The sequence below is a fragment of the Culex quinquefasciatus genome, chromosome 2 (assembly GCF_015732765.1).
Source record: "Culex quinquefasciatus strain JHB chromosome 2, VPISU_Cqui_1.0_pri_paternal, whole genome shotgun sequence".
Taxonomy (NCBI): domain Eukaryota; kingdom Metazoa; phylum Arthropoda; class Insecta; order Diptera; family Culicidae; genus Culex; species Culex quinquefasciatus.
The window spans coordinates 140141460-140153402 of NC_051862.1; the positions used below are offsets into that span (position 1 = coordinate 140141460).

General features: G+C 41.5%; 2 protein-coding genes across 3 annotated transcripts; one reads left to right on the top strand and one right to left on the bottom strand.

Moving 5' to 3' along the window:
* The first annotated feature begins 1568 nt into the window (after positions 1 to 1568).
* LOC6031786 (crossover junction endonuclease MUS81) lies at positions 1569 to 3144 on the top strand. Its single transcript, XM_038254348.1, has one exon. It carries the CDS (start codon positions 1728 to 1730, stop codon positions 3129 to 3131), a length of 1404 nt encoding a protein of 467 aa, XP_038110276.1. The 5' UTR covers positions 1569 to 1727; the 3' UTR covers positions 3132 to 3144.
* Positions 3132 to 11672, bottom strand: LOC6031785 (venom protease). 2 transcript variants are annotated; one of them, XM_038254349.1, is made up of 4 exons: positions 11378 to 11672; positions 11077 to 11307; positions 10746 to 11016; positions 3132 to 3758 (listed from the first exon to the last, which is right to left on the bottom strand). In XM_038254349.1, the coding sequence occupies exons 1-4, from the start codon at positions 11472 to 11474 to the stop codon at positions 3170 to 3172; spliced, it is 1188 nt and encodes a 395-aa protein (XP_038110277.1). In that variant the 5' UTR covers positions 11475 to 11672; the 3' UTR covers positions 3132 to 3169. The 2 variants fall into 2 exon arrangements, with proteins under 2 accessions (XP_038110277.1, XP_001842493.1); XM_001842441.2 differs by having other exon boundaries at positions 11384 to 11670.
* Positions 11673 to 11943: the final 271 nt, after the last annotated feature.

Sequence of the window (11943 nt, forward strand, 5' to 3'; positions counted from 1 at the left end):
TGTTGCTATTCGATTCTGTTATTTTTGGTACAGAAAAGTAGGCTATTTCGTCGTTCAAGAATGACAGGAAAAGTAAGTAGTTTCACGGCGGAATTGCAAAAAAATTACATAGGGCTTTATGCACGCTTTATGACACTAATCAATGCTGTTAATCGTTGAAATCAACGGCGTTTATATCATCGATGTCGATGATCGTTGATTTAAACGTAATCGTAATCGCAGCCATCGTTGATTTAATCGTCAACGTCAACGGACTCGTTGATTTAAACGGCGTTGATCAACGCGTTGATTATCGATAATCAACGAGTTGATCAACGGCGTTCTTTTATAGTTTTGTAGAGTTTTATGAGGAAAGAACGATTTTTTCATAAATGTTTTGATTGAGAAACATTCTCTAATTGATGTGGCATGGTTGTTCGGGTATCCGGGTGTACCAAGAGGACCGAAGTGACCGGATTTTAAACGTAATTTAAGCCCTAGCTAATTGCTGGTCACTTCCATCTCCATTTTGGTTCCCAAGTCCAACCAGGATTTTCTTGTGTAAATGACAGCGAGAACGGACAATGGGGAACCGAGATATTGTCGGATTTTCACCGGAATTATTGTTCCGGCGTTTTCAGTAAGAGTCTCGCGTGGCTAAATATCGACACAATTTGTTTTTCTATGATACAATACTGAATTGACCACATGACCCATGTTCCAGAACCCAGATTAAGATTGGCCAAGATGTCAAACTTCGTGACAGACCGGAGTAGCCTACTGTGTGTGTTCAATGAGTTTCGATCGAATCCCAAGAGATAAATCTTTCGCGTGGTGTCGAAAACCAATCGCAGTAGGTCATAAATATTTTGTTTACTTATTGATCAATAACAGTAGGCTACTCCGGTCTGTCACGAAGTTTGACATCTTGGCCAATCTTAATCTGGGTTCTGGAACATGGGTCATGTGGTCAATTCAGTATTGTATCATAGAAAAACAAATTGTGTCGATATTTAGCCACGCGAGACTCTTACTGAACCCGCCGGAACAATAATTCCGGTGAAAATCCGACAATATCTCGGTTCCCCATTGTCCGTTCTCGCTGTCATTTACACAAGAAAATCCTGGTTGGACTTGGGAACCAAAATGGAGATGGAAGTGACCAGCAATTAGCTAGGGCTTAAATTACGTTTAAAATCCGGTCACTTCGGTCCTCTTGGTACACCCGGATACCCGAACAACCATGCCACATCAATTAGAGAATGTTTCTCAATCAAAACATTTATGAAAAAATCGTTCTTTCCTCATAAAACTCTACAAAACTATAAAAGAACGCCGTTGATCAACTCGTTGATTATCGATAATCAACGCGTTGATCAACGCCGTTTAAATCAACGAGTCCGTTGACGTTGACGATTAAATCAACGATGGCTGCGATTACGATTACGTTTAAATCAACGATCATCGACATCGATGACGTTGATTCAACGATTAACAGCATTGACACTAATAGCTAAAATTTAGCTGAACAGCTCCGAAAAATAGGTTTAAAAAATTAATTTTCCCGGGAGGAGGAATCCCTTTTTTAAACCGCGAAAATACGTAAACATGTGCAGTTTGCAATGCAATCTCAAAACGTTTGACTTGTTTAGCAATAATGAAATTCTAGATGAAATTTACCTGAAGTAATGTTTCTGTAGTTGACTAGTGTAAAGTGACCACTCTGTGATATTCCCTTCTAACCCGTCATGCCCAAGCAAAACTCCAACCTGCGCCTCCGAATCGTCCGGAACGCCGAAACCGACACCACTCAACCGTCCACGAAACGCGCCCGTATCGCGGTCCGGATGCACCACCCGAACCCGCTGTTCGAACGATGGCTCCAGGAGATGATCGCCAAGGCCGAGGAGCGGAACACGATGGGCCGGATTCCGCTGCAAAAGGCGCTGGAATCGCTGCGGATGTTCCCGCTGCCGTTGGCCTCCGGCCGGGACTGCTTCATTTTGGCGCACTTTGGCCGAACGATTTGCGAGGCGTTGGACCAGAAGCTGCGAGCGTACGTGGCGAATGGTGGGGAGACGTTGGGAAGCTGCCGGGAGGTTGTGGAGCGGGTGCTGAACGATCGGGGGCAGGGGCATTACCGGGAGTTGGTGAGGGTGTTGGGAGAGGAGGAGGAAGTTGTGGCTGCGGCTGAGATGGAGTACCAGTTGCCGGAGGATTTGGATTTGGGCGATACGGAGGACGAAATGGAACCGTGTCCTGGAACGAGTTCAGAGCCTGCGGAGCAGGTTGTTAACATTCGGGATCCCAAGGTGATTCTGCTGGTGGACACGGCGGAAACGATTGGCAAGTCCAAGAGCAACCTGGATCGAACACTTAAAGCGCTGCAGCAGAATCACGTCGAGCACGAGGTTCGCCGGCTGAGCGTTGGGGACTTTTTGTGGATTGTCCGGGATGACACTGGCGTGGAGTTCGTTCTCCCTTACGTCGTGGAACGTAAAAGGATGGACGATCTGGCCAGCAGCATCAAGGACGGGCGCTTTCACGAGCAAAAGTTTCGCCTCAAGCAGTGTGGCCTCGCCAATGTAATATACTTGATTGAACACCTGGGAAACAATCGGCAGGTTGGAGTTCCAGCCAGTACCTTGTCGCAGGCGGCCCTAAACACGTTCGTGCAGGACTTCACCGTGAAGTATACGGAGAATCATCTGCACACGGTGCTGTATCTGGCCACGATGACCGGCTTGTTGGGCAAGAATGTGAAGAACAAAACCTTCCAGAACATCACCAACCTTCCCGCGGAACAACTCGTCGAAGTAACGAAAGACTTTAACCTCAGCCAATCCACCATCCCGCTCATCGCCTTCGAAACCTTTAACAAACAGTCGTCCAAGACGCGCGCCTGCACGGTGAAGGAAGTCTTCATGAAGCAGCTGCTCCAGGTCAAGCTGCTCACAATCGAGAAGGTAAACGCCATTGTGGAACGCTATCCGACGCCCCGCAAGCTGTTCCTCGCCTTCGAACGCTGCACCAGTGAAGCCGAGAAGGAACGCCTGCTGAACCTACCCTACGGACCGGCCAAAAGGAACATCGGATTGAAGCTGAGTAAAATCGTCTACCAGCTGTTTATGAGCGATGTCTACCAGCGGTGATTACGGTGTTGAGGTAAGTCAGTTTTTATTATCCATTCTTAAAATACAAGATTCTCAATCCACGAGATGTACGCGTAAACGCGCGAGTAAACTCCCGGCGAACCGGCCAACCCGCAATACTTCCCAAACGAGGTCACCCCAATAATCGTGTACGTGCAGTACACGTTCTCATCGTTATAAATCTGCAACGGCCCACCCGAATCGCCCTGGCACGTGTCCTTCGAGGAGTTCCGCGACCCGGCACACATCTGACTCTCGCTTCTCAGGCCCTCCTTCAGCTTTCGATTCGCCTCGAACATGGGCGCGCACTCCTCATGCCCGAACATGTCCAGCACCACCTTCAGCAGGATCGCGCTCGTCGCATCCCCATACCCGATCGTTCCCCACCCGGTGGCAATTGCCCGCCGATTGCCCAGTTCCGCCCCCATTGGCAGACAAATTGGCCGGATGTACGGGGAAAATATGACCCGCCGGTCCAGCTTGATGAGCGCGATGTCGTTGTACTGCGAGGACTGCTTGTACTCCGGGTGGGGGATCAATTCGGCGACGGCAAAGTCCTCGGGGAAGGCTTCGTCGTTGGAGGAGTCCAGTGCGAGCTCGCCCAGCCGGACGACGGTGGCGGGACCGCTGGAAGTAGAAGAGGGAAATGAAGTCAATTAAATAATAAATTCCCATTCCCATCGGTCTAAACGGGTGTGTAGGAATGATGCTCGATAATACAGTATTTTCCGGGAAATATACTAAAACCAAGTACACCAACCAGTTGAGCAGCTTATTATGAACAATTCTGATTCTGATTCTTACCAAAAGTTATTCCTATTACTTTTAAAAGCATTTTACAAAAAATATTTTCAAAGCCTGTTCTCGTCCCAGTGGTCCACACAAATGCTATTAGGGCATCCCACCGCAGTAAAGCAAATTTGGCACCCCAAATCTCGCAGATACTTTTGAGAATGCTGGGCTGTTATTTTTTTTAATGTCGCGTTGGGGCAATGTTTGTTTCTATTTCCGGTTTTGCCGGTCACCACATCGAGTGATGTTCTGCCGGTTATGCAAGTAAATAAACAGTTCTAGAGTTTTTTTTTTGAAAAGGTTCTATAAACATATGAAACACAATAACTTATAGGACCTTTATTTATTTTTTAACTTTAGAATAAAACTCTTTGTGTTGATTTAAAAAGCAAGACTGTAATTGGAAATGGCACAGCGCACATACGTTGATTTATTTTCCAGATGTTTCATTAAATTATTGGTAATACCAACCTTAATAGAATGAAAAAAAAAAGGGTTTCCAATTATTTCAAAATGAAATCATAAAAAGATGAAAAATTAACAACTGAAAAAAATAAAAATAAAATATCTTTAAAAATAAAACCTCGTCCGATTGTCTTTAGATTTGTTTAATTCTGGAGTTTTTTTTTTTTTGAAAAGGTTCTATAAACCAATTTTTAAATTTTTGCTTTTTGGGTGTTTTTAGAACCGCCTTGAGTCAGGGGTATTCAAAAACACCCAAAAAGCAAAAAATGAAAATTTGGTATATAGGACCTTTTAAAAAAAAAACTCCAGAATACATATTTTGAAAGGATAATGAATACCTTGATCACATTGATGTAATTTATTTGAAATTGACTTTATTTCATATTACAGTACTCGTTCGGTAACTGGGCCCGTCCGTTGCATTCGTTGCCCAGTTACCGAATGCTACTCGCTAACTGGGCTGAACAAAAATTGCCGAGGATGCATTTTTTTATAAAATATAAAAATAGAAGTGACGTAGATTTGTGTCAAGAGCTTATTTTCTATGTTTCCTTTAATTGTTACTTGAAATTTCATGAAAAAAAAACTGAACAACATTTTTGTTTATTTTTTACACTTGATTTTTGCATTCATTGACCCCTCGGTCATTTTGGTTTGTTTATGTTTTTGACGTTTTGTTTGCTTTGTAAGTAGGCTACAGCCCAGTTTAACAACGCCCAGTTACCGAACATGTACTGTTTTTCAAGAGTCGTAAGAAAAGTGTTTTATAATGCATTTTACATCAGTCTAGTTGTTTTACAAAAAAAAAACGTTACTTAATCCACCTTAAGTTTGTTGGTGCCTTCCTCGCATTCATGTTGTATTTTAGGTGGTATTTACAAATTAATTTAAGAGTTTTTTTTCTTATTTTTTTGATTTTTTTTTTCATTTGTTTTTTTTTTAATTATTGATTTTACTTGAAGAGCAATTTTCAATTCTTTTTTTTATCAACTCTTCAAAATAAAGGCTCATAAGTTATATATTTCATTAAAAAGTTCGTGTAAATTTTTGTCGAGACAAAATGATGCAGCAACATAATTAATACAGATTTTTTCCAGAAGAGACGCAGACACTGCTTAAGCGATGTGGCAACCGGGCGATACGCATGCAAGGGGGTGTGACTGCCAATCCCCCGCATGGTCAAAAAGTCAAAAAAGCAAAAAGACCCGGCCTTTGAGGTTATGCAAAAATCACCCTTTCTTGTAGCTACAAAAAAACTTTTTCTTGGCATAACTTTAGAAGTACTTCACTAAACAGAATAAAATTTAATAGGGTCTTAGGGGACCCCAAAACGAACAGAATAAGGCGGATCCGGCCAAAATCAGTTCAGCCAGTTCTGAGATAATCGTGTGGAAAAAGATCATGTCTACACACATCCCCACAGACATTTGTTCAGAATTTGATTCTGAGTCGATGCAGGCCAAGTGCGAATGATGCTGATGATACCTCTTCAGTTGACGCTCAGGCGAGGAACATCCTGGAAGGAGCGTCACTGACTACGTCCGTAGTCCTGTTAGATCATACTTGATCAAGACAGTATAGCTCTGGTTCCTTGCAAGTGTCCTATTTTCTTACCTCCACGTTGGCTTGGTTTTCATGATGACCTAGCTGGTGGCCTGTGGAAACGGATCGTAAACCTTTGACCAAAGTCAAAGTCGAGACGGCTAAAAGAAAGGGGCGCGACAATGTGGGAAAGGGAAGTAATTTGTGATTGTAGACGGTATTGTTTTGATTCGCAGTATGTTGAGTCAACTGCTGTGGATGTACCTGAAACATCGCACAACGGGGTTTCTCTTCTCTTCATTCTCAGCTACCACCTATCTTCTGTTTATTTTGTTTCACTGATTTTCTAACGCGGCTTCTGTTTACTATCCTCCATTTGATTTCGATTTTACTCATTTGATTCTCTTATTTCTCAACGCTTTTTCACTCTATTTTACCAATTGATGCTGCTGTAACATACTTTCTGCTTTCCCTTAATTTGGCAGCGATGTCAATTTTGTTATCATCTGCCTTTTCTTTATTTATCTATTTGAATAATTTTTCATTTGCCCTATAAATTGCCCTCAATACAATCTAAGCTTGTTTGTTACCACTATTTATTAATTATTGTTAATTTATTTATCTACTTCATAAATTACTATCTTTCTTTTACTATTGATTCTTCAAATAGTATATTTCTTTCACTGTCCATTGTTTTCAATCTTCACCCTTTTCTTCAAACAAATGAGGTTCGAGCCCTTACTCAATTTTTGGAGTGATCAAAGAATAAACACAAATATTACTATTGTACTTTTGAAAAACTTTTATAAAATGCTTAGGACCAAAGTTGTAACAAAACACCGCGACAAAAGAAATAGCAACATAAAAACACGACTCAACACTAGGAAAGATTTCAGGAGAAAACAAAACACAGTAAAATAACAACTAGTTTTTGAATTCAAACTAAAAATAAAACAGTTTTTGCTTTAATGAAAGTTGATAGGCACACTATAAATGGTTAGGCGCTTATACTTACATCAAACCCTACGTAATGTACCACCCCCGGCCGAGTTAAAATGCGTAACCGGAAAAGAAGGTGTGCATGCCTGGCACGAACACTCAAAGCGTGTTCTAGCGTGCTGCTCGTACTGACTCAGAGCAAGGGTGAGATGTAGGTGTAAGGGCAGTGCGTGTTCGTCGGGAACCTAGTGCATAAGATCGGTCAAGGCCCGTTCTTACACTGAAAATTGCGAATTGCGAATTGCGAATTTGATTCTGAGTCGATAGGTATACGTGAAGGTATACCTAGGAGACGTATTTAAGAGGTTCATTTTTCGAGTGATTTTATAGCCTTGCCTCAGTGAGGTGAGGAAGGCAAAAAGGTTTTCAAAATACGATAATAAAGATTTTCTCGACAAAAATATGATTATAAACGCTGGAAAAGGCATTTTATTTTTTTCCAGTTGATTACACTTCTATTTTCATTAAAATTTGGAAGTTTTCAGAAAAAAAAAGTTTTTGCTGATTAGTTTGCAATATGTCGTAATAACCATCCCGACCTCCGACCTTCTCTGAAACAAATCAAATTTTCATTGTTTTTCAGTAGAGAGCATCTAACGATGAGCAATTTGAAGCATTTTTAATTTTGATAATTTATATATTGATCGAAACCCGATCAACAAATGTTTTTTTTTACAACTGGCACTTAGGTCCTTTTGAAAACTAATCCTTTCAATTTTTGAACTTTCGAATGTTTGCTATTTTGAATTCCTCAATTTTTTTATGTTGAATTTTTTATTTCCGAATCATTGAATTAGAATTTTCGATTTTTCAAATATATCAAATATATATAGTATGTAATCAAATTTATAATTTTTGAATATTTCGACGCCAACATTTCAAAATGCATCATGTACAAACCATGCGTTTTGAGAAAAACGCACTTGAATGTTGAGCATAATTTTTCAATTCTCATTTTAATATAAAAGCAAAAGAAGATGTTCTAATGATAACAAACGATGAAAAACGGTGCTTTTATTGATACATGATCATAAATTTTCAATAAAACATTATTTCCGTCATTATATTTAAGAAAAAGAAACATAACTTCTTTTGAAATCCCCACTGTTTCTATCACCCTGCTGTCATTTTAGGGGAAGCTTTGTTATGATTGTCACTTTTTTCAATTTTCAATGTGATTTTTTATATGAAACATTTCATTTTAATTATGATCTAATAATTTCAATGTGCATTAAATGCGTTTTCTTATCTGAAATGCCAAAAATATTGACCAAATAAGGTCTGCAAGTCATTGAATGGGAGCGGAGTTTTTTTCATAAATCTGCTCCTTTCGTTGTCCCGTCACGAAAAGAAATGGCTGGCAAAAACTCAAATCTCAACCAAATCTTTCAGTTCATGGAGCAAAAGATTCGTTTTTCAATTTGTGATAATGTGTATAAGGGCAAAAGTTTTAAAAAATCATTCTGGCAAAACTGTGTCGATTTTTTTGGTGTGCCTTTTAAAATTCCAGTTTTACGATGTTGTCCCGTCACGCTACATTTTCATTTCAGGAGAAGCACAGGTATAATATTGTTAATTATGCATGTCATTTCTATGTTGGAAAATCAATTATCTTTTCAAATATGTATTGTGGATTTAGCTCGTAGCTGGATTTTCTGGCATCTTCTCACGGTCATTGGAAACGGTCGTGGATAGACCTAGGGGTTCCCAGTTGGAGTGAAAAAATTCAATTTATAGAAAAATTATGGATTAAAATGTTGCTTTTTTATCACTTCTCCGACATCAGGAATAATTGTTTGAACATGCTCACAATTTTTTTATTCGGTCGGAAAAATATTATTTTTCTGGAAAAAACATTCATTTTTAATCAGATGATCACCCCTAATTCTGGCTCGATGCCGCCATCATGCGACCGCGTGCTCCTTTTGTTTGTCAACAAAGCTGCAGCTGGATGGTGAGACGAAGTGAGGGGGGAAGAGATTTTGACATTTTTATGCCCGCATCTGGCCCGCCGCCTATTTCCTCGGTCACTGAGTCGCCGGTCGTTTCCAGTGACCGAGTCCAGCTAGGAACTGATCGTACAATAATAACATTGGGGGGTTTCTTCTTTAAGGCTAGTATGCAGATCGGAAGGAAAGGGGTCACGAAACAGCTTTACGAACAGCAGAACAAAGGAGAGGGAGCGATTTCTTGGGGCTTTTCTTCACCCTCTCTGACTTGCTTGCGCTACCGCTGCTGCCCATTTGATTTTTTTCTTGACCAGTTCCTTCCGAAGTGCGTATACCGCTTTAATTGTGCCACTACAGCCAAAACGCTGAAAAAAACTTGGGAATTTTTTGAAAAGGAGCCGAAGAATCGGTCATGTAGTCTTTTATTTGACAGGTTGACAGGGCTATATAAACAGGCACTGCTGATGTCAGAGATTTTGTTTATGTTACTTAATTTAAAATCATTATTAAACAGACTTTACTGAAGCCACTTTTGCTCATTTTTGGTGGAGAGGTAGCTAATTAGGAGTACTTTCGGTGTCAAAATGTACATGATGCCTTTTGAAATGTTGCCGTCGATTTGAGTTCGCTTTCACGACTTTGACATTCTGCTTTAATCAGTTCACACACGAATGATTGAACGCGACGCGAAGTCATCCACATCACAGTCATTTGACTCTCGCAACCTCTCGCATTCGCTCGTTCGGTTGAATCTCTACAGAAATTTCTATCATCATCCCATGACTGCATTCAAATGACTGCTGTCACCACACTTGCCCGCACAAGCAAGAAAGAGAAAGGAAAAGAGAGGAAAAGCATTTATTGTTGTGTCGCCCGGTTGTCAAAAATTCGCATCCAAAGAACGATAATGACTGGCGCTGTCAGTGAACATTCAACGATCGGATCGATGATGATAGCTGACTCTCTTGACCAAGGGAACGGTGGAAAGAGAGGAATCACAAATCCGTATAAATAATTTCAAGATTGTTCAGGTGTAAACCGAAAACGCGACCAAAAATTCAAGTGAAAGAATAAGGCTTTTAACTGCCTATTTAATTGTCGGTGTATAGGACGCCACACTGTTTAATCATTTTCTGGCGTACATTCAATTTTAAAGTCAAAAACCAGTCATTGAATTGGAAAAATAAAATTATTTTTCAAATTAAATTTTCTTGAATTGTGTGCACCTACGTCGAAGACCAAAGGGCTTTTGTTAATTTGATTTGGTTAACCGCGGTGGATTTTCTTGAAATAATTCGAACTGTCAAAAATCCACCAAAGCATCTACCACATTGATCGCACAAAAATCTGTGGTAGAAAAGTATCCACCGGTAGATGCTTTGGTGGATTTTTGACAGTTCGAATTATTTCAAGAAAATCCACCGCGGTTAACCAAATCAAATTAACAAAAGCCCTCAAGATTGTTAACTTTTTGCTCTTTGGTCTGACAGTCTTGGTCTGACAGATTTGGTCTGACAACTTTCTGCCTTTCAATTTAGTGCTAATTAATATTCTTTTATTTTTTTCTGCTGATAAAATTTCTGTTATTAAACTTTTCTGTCATTTAATGTTTCTAATTTTAAATTTGTCTATTTTGTTTTCATTTTTCGGCTTCTAAATTTTCTGCTTGTTGACACTTTCTGCCGATTGACCTTTTTGCTATTTAGTTTTCTACCGATTGACTCAACCTTGCTCGATTCTTTTTCTGTCGTGAGTGTTGGTATCAAAATGGATATCTTTAATGGGAGGTGTTAATATCCACCTTCCAGAATTGGCTATTTAAAATGACCCAACTCGTCACAAAGCCACAAAACAAAGCAATACTTACTGTTCCTGCGAGATGATACAGTGGCCGGCCGTCAGCACGAACCGGTCCGACACGAGGGATCCCCCACAGAGGTACTGCACCGCCGGCACGCCCCCGTACCCAATCAACGCCATGTGGGGAAACTCGCGCGACTTGGCCGCCTCGCCGTCCACGATCAGCTCGACCGCCTTGTGGCCGCACTTGTCTAGCCGCTGCAGGCGTGGTTCGTCGACTCCGAGCGGCGAGCTGACGTACTCCTTGGAGTAGACCGCCTCACCGTACTCGGCGCATTCTGGTTAAAAGTCGAGTGGTTAATACGATACGACTGCTCATAGTTGGACTCTATACTCACTTTCTGCGATTTTCGGATGGCTGTTCAAGGTCGCCGTAGCGGACGTTGTGCTGCTGCTGGTTGTCCTCGGTTGAACTCCGTCCGGACAGCACACGACCTGGACCTTGTTGATGAAGCCACACTTGGTGGGATTTCCACGCCGGTTCCGGATATCGTCGATGACCGAGGGACACTCCGCAACCGGACGACAAATCCCGGGCGCGTTGGTTCGCTGAACGACGCACTCATCACCTGGAATACGAAGGAAACACGATGAGTCAGCTGCTTTGCAGGGAAATTCCCCAATTAGCGCAGAACGCACTTATACCTGGCTCAGTCTGGCCGTCGACTTCGATGACCCGGAACGATAAACAACAAAGGGTGAGAACCGCAGCCGCGGATTGCACGCAGAAACGCATCTTGACCGGCCGAGCTTTGCTGAGCGAATAATCTTCTCTCCAAAGCAGCGTTGATTCTTGCCTTCTAGTTCGGCTTATTAATTAGTGTGCGCGTTCGAGTTGAATAATGCTCTTAACTCGCTCAGCATCACCAACACAATGCTGTGACTGTCGGGTTCACGCGATGTGCTTAGAATGAAACAGTCGAATCGCTTCAAGTTCGGGGACTCGCGTTATCAACAAGAGTGCAACTCAACGGCTGGAAGCGACTCTGCGTTCGCGAACGAAGCTGAACGACCCTATTAATTAAAAGGAGATGGGAACGTGCTAAAGTCGGACGTCATTAGAACAGAACGGACAACGAAGACACACTTTTCGTATACACATTGAAACCGGTTTCAGTGGGATCCACTTGGGGTAGGAGGGATTCTTCGATGTTTAAACATGAAACGGCAAACCAGAGTGAACCTTTTAATCAATGGAACATTTA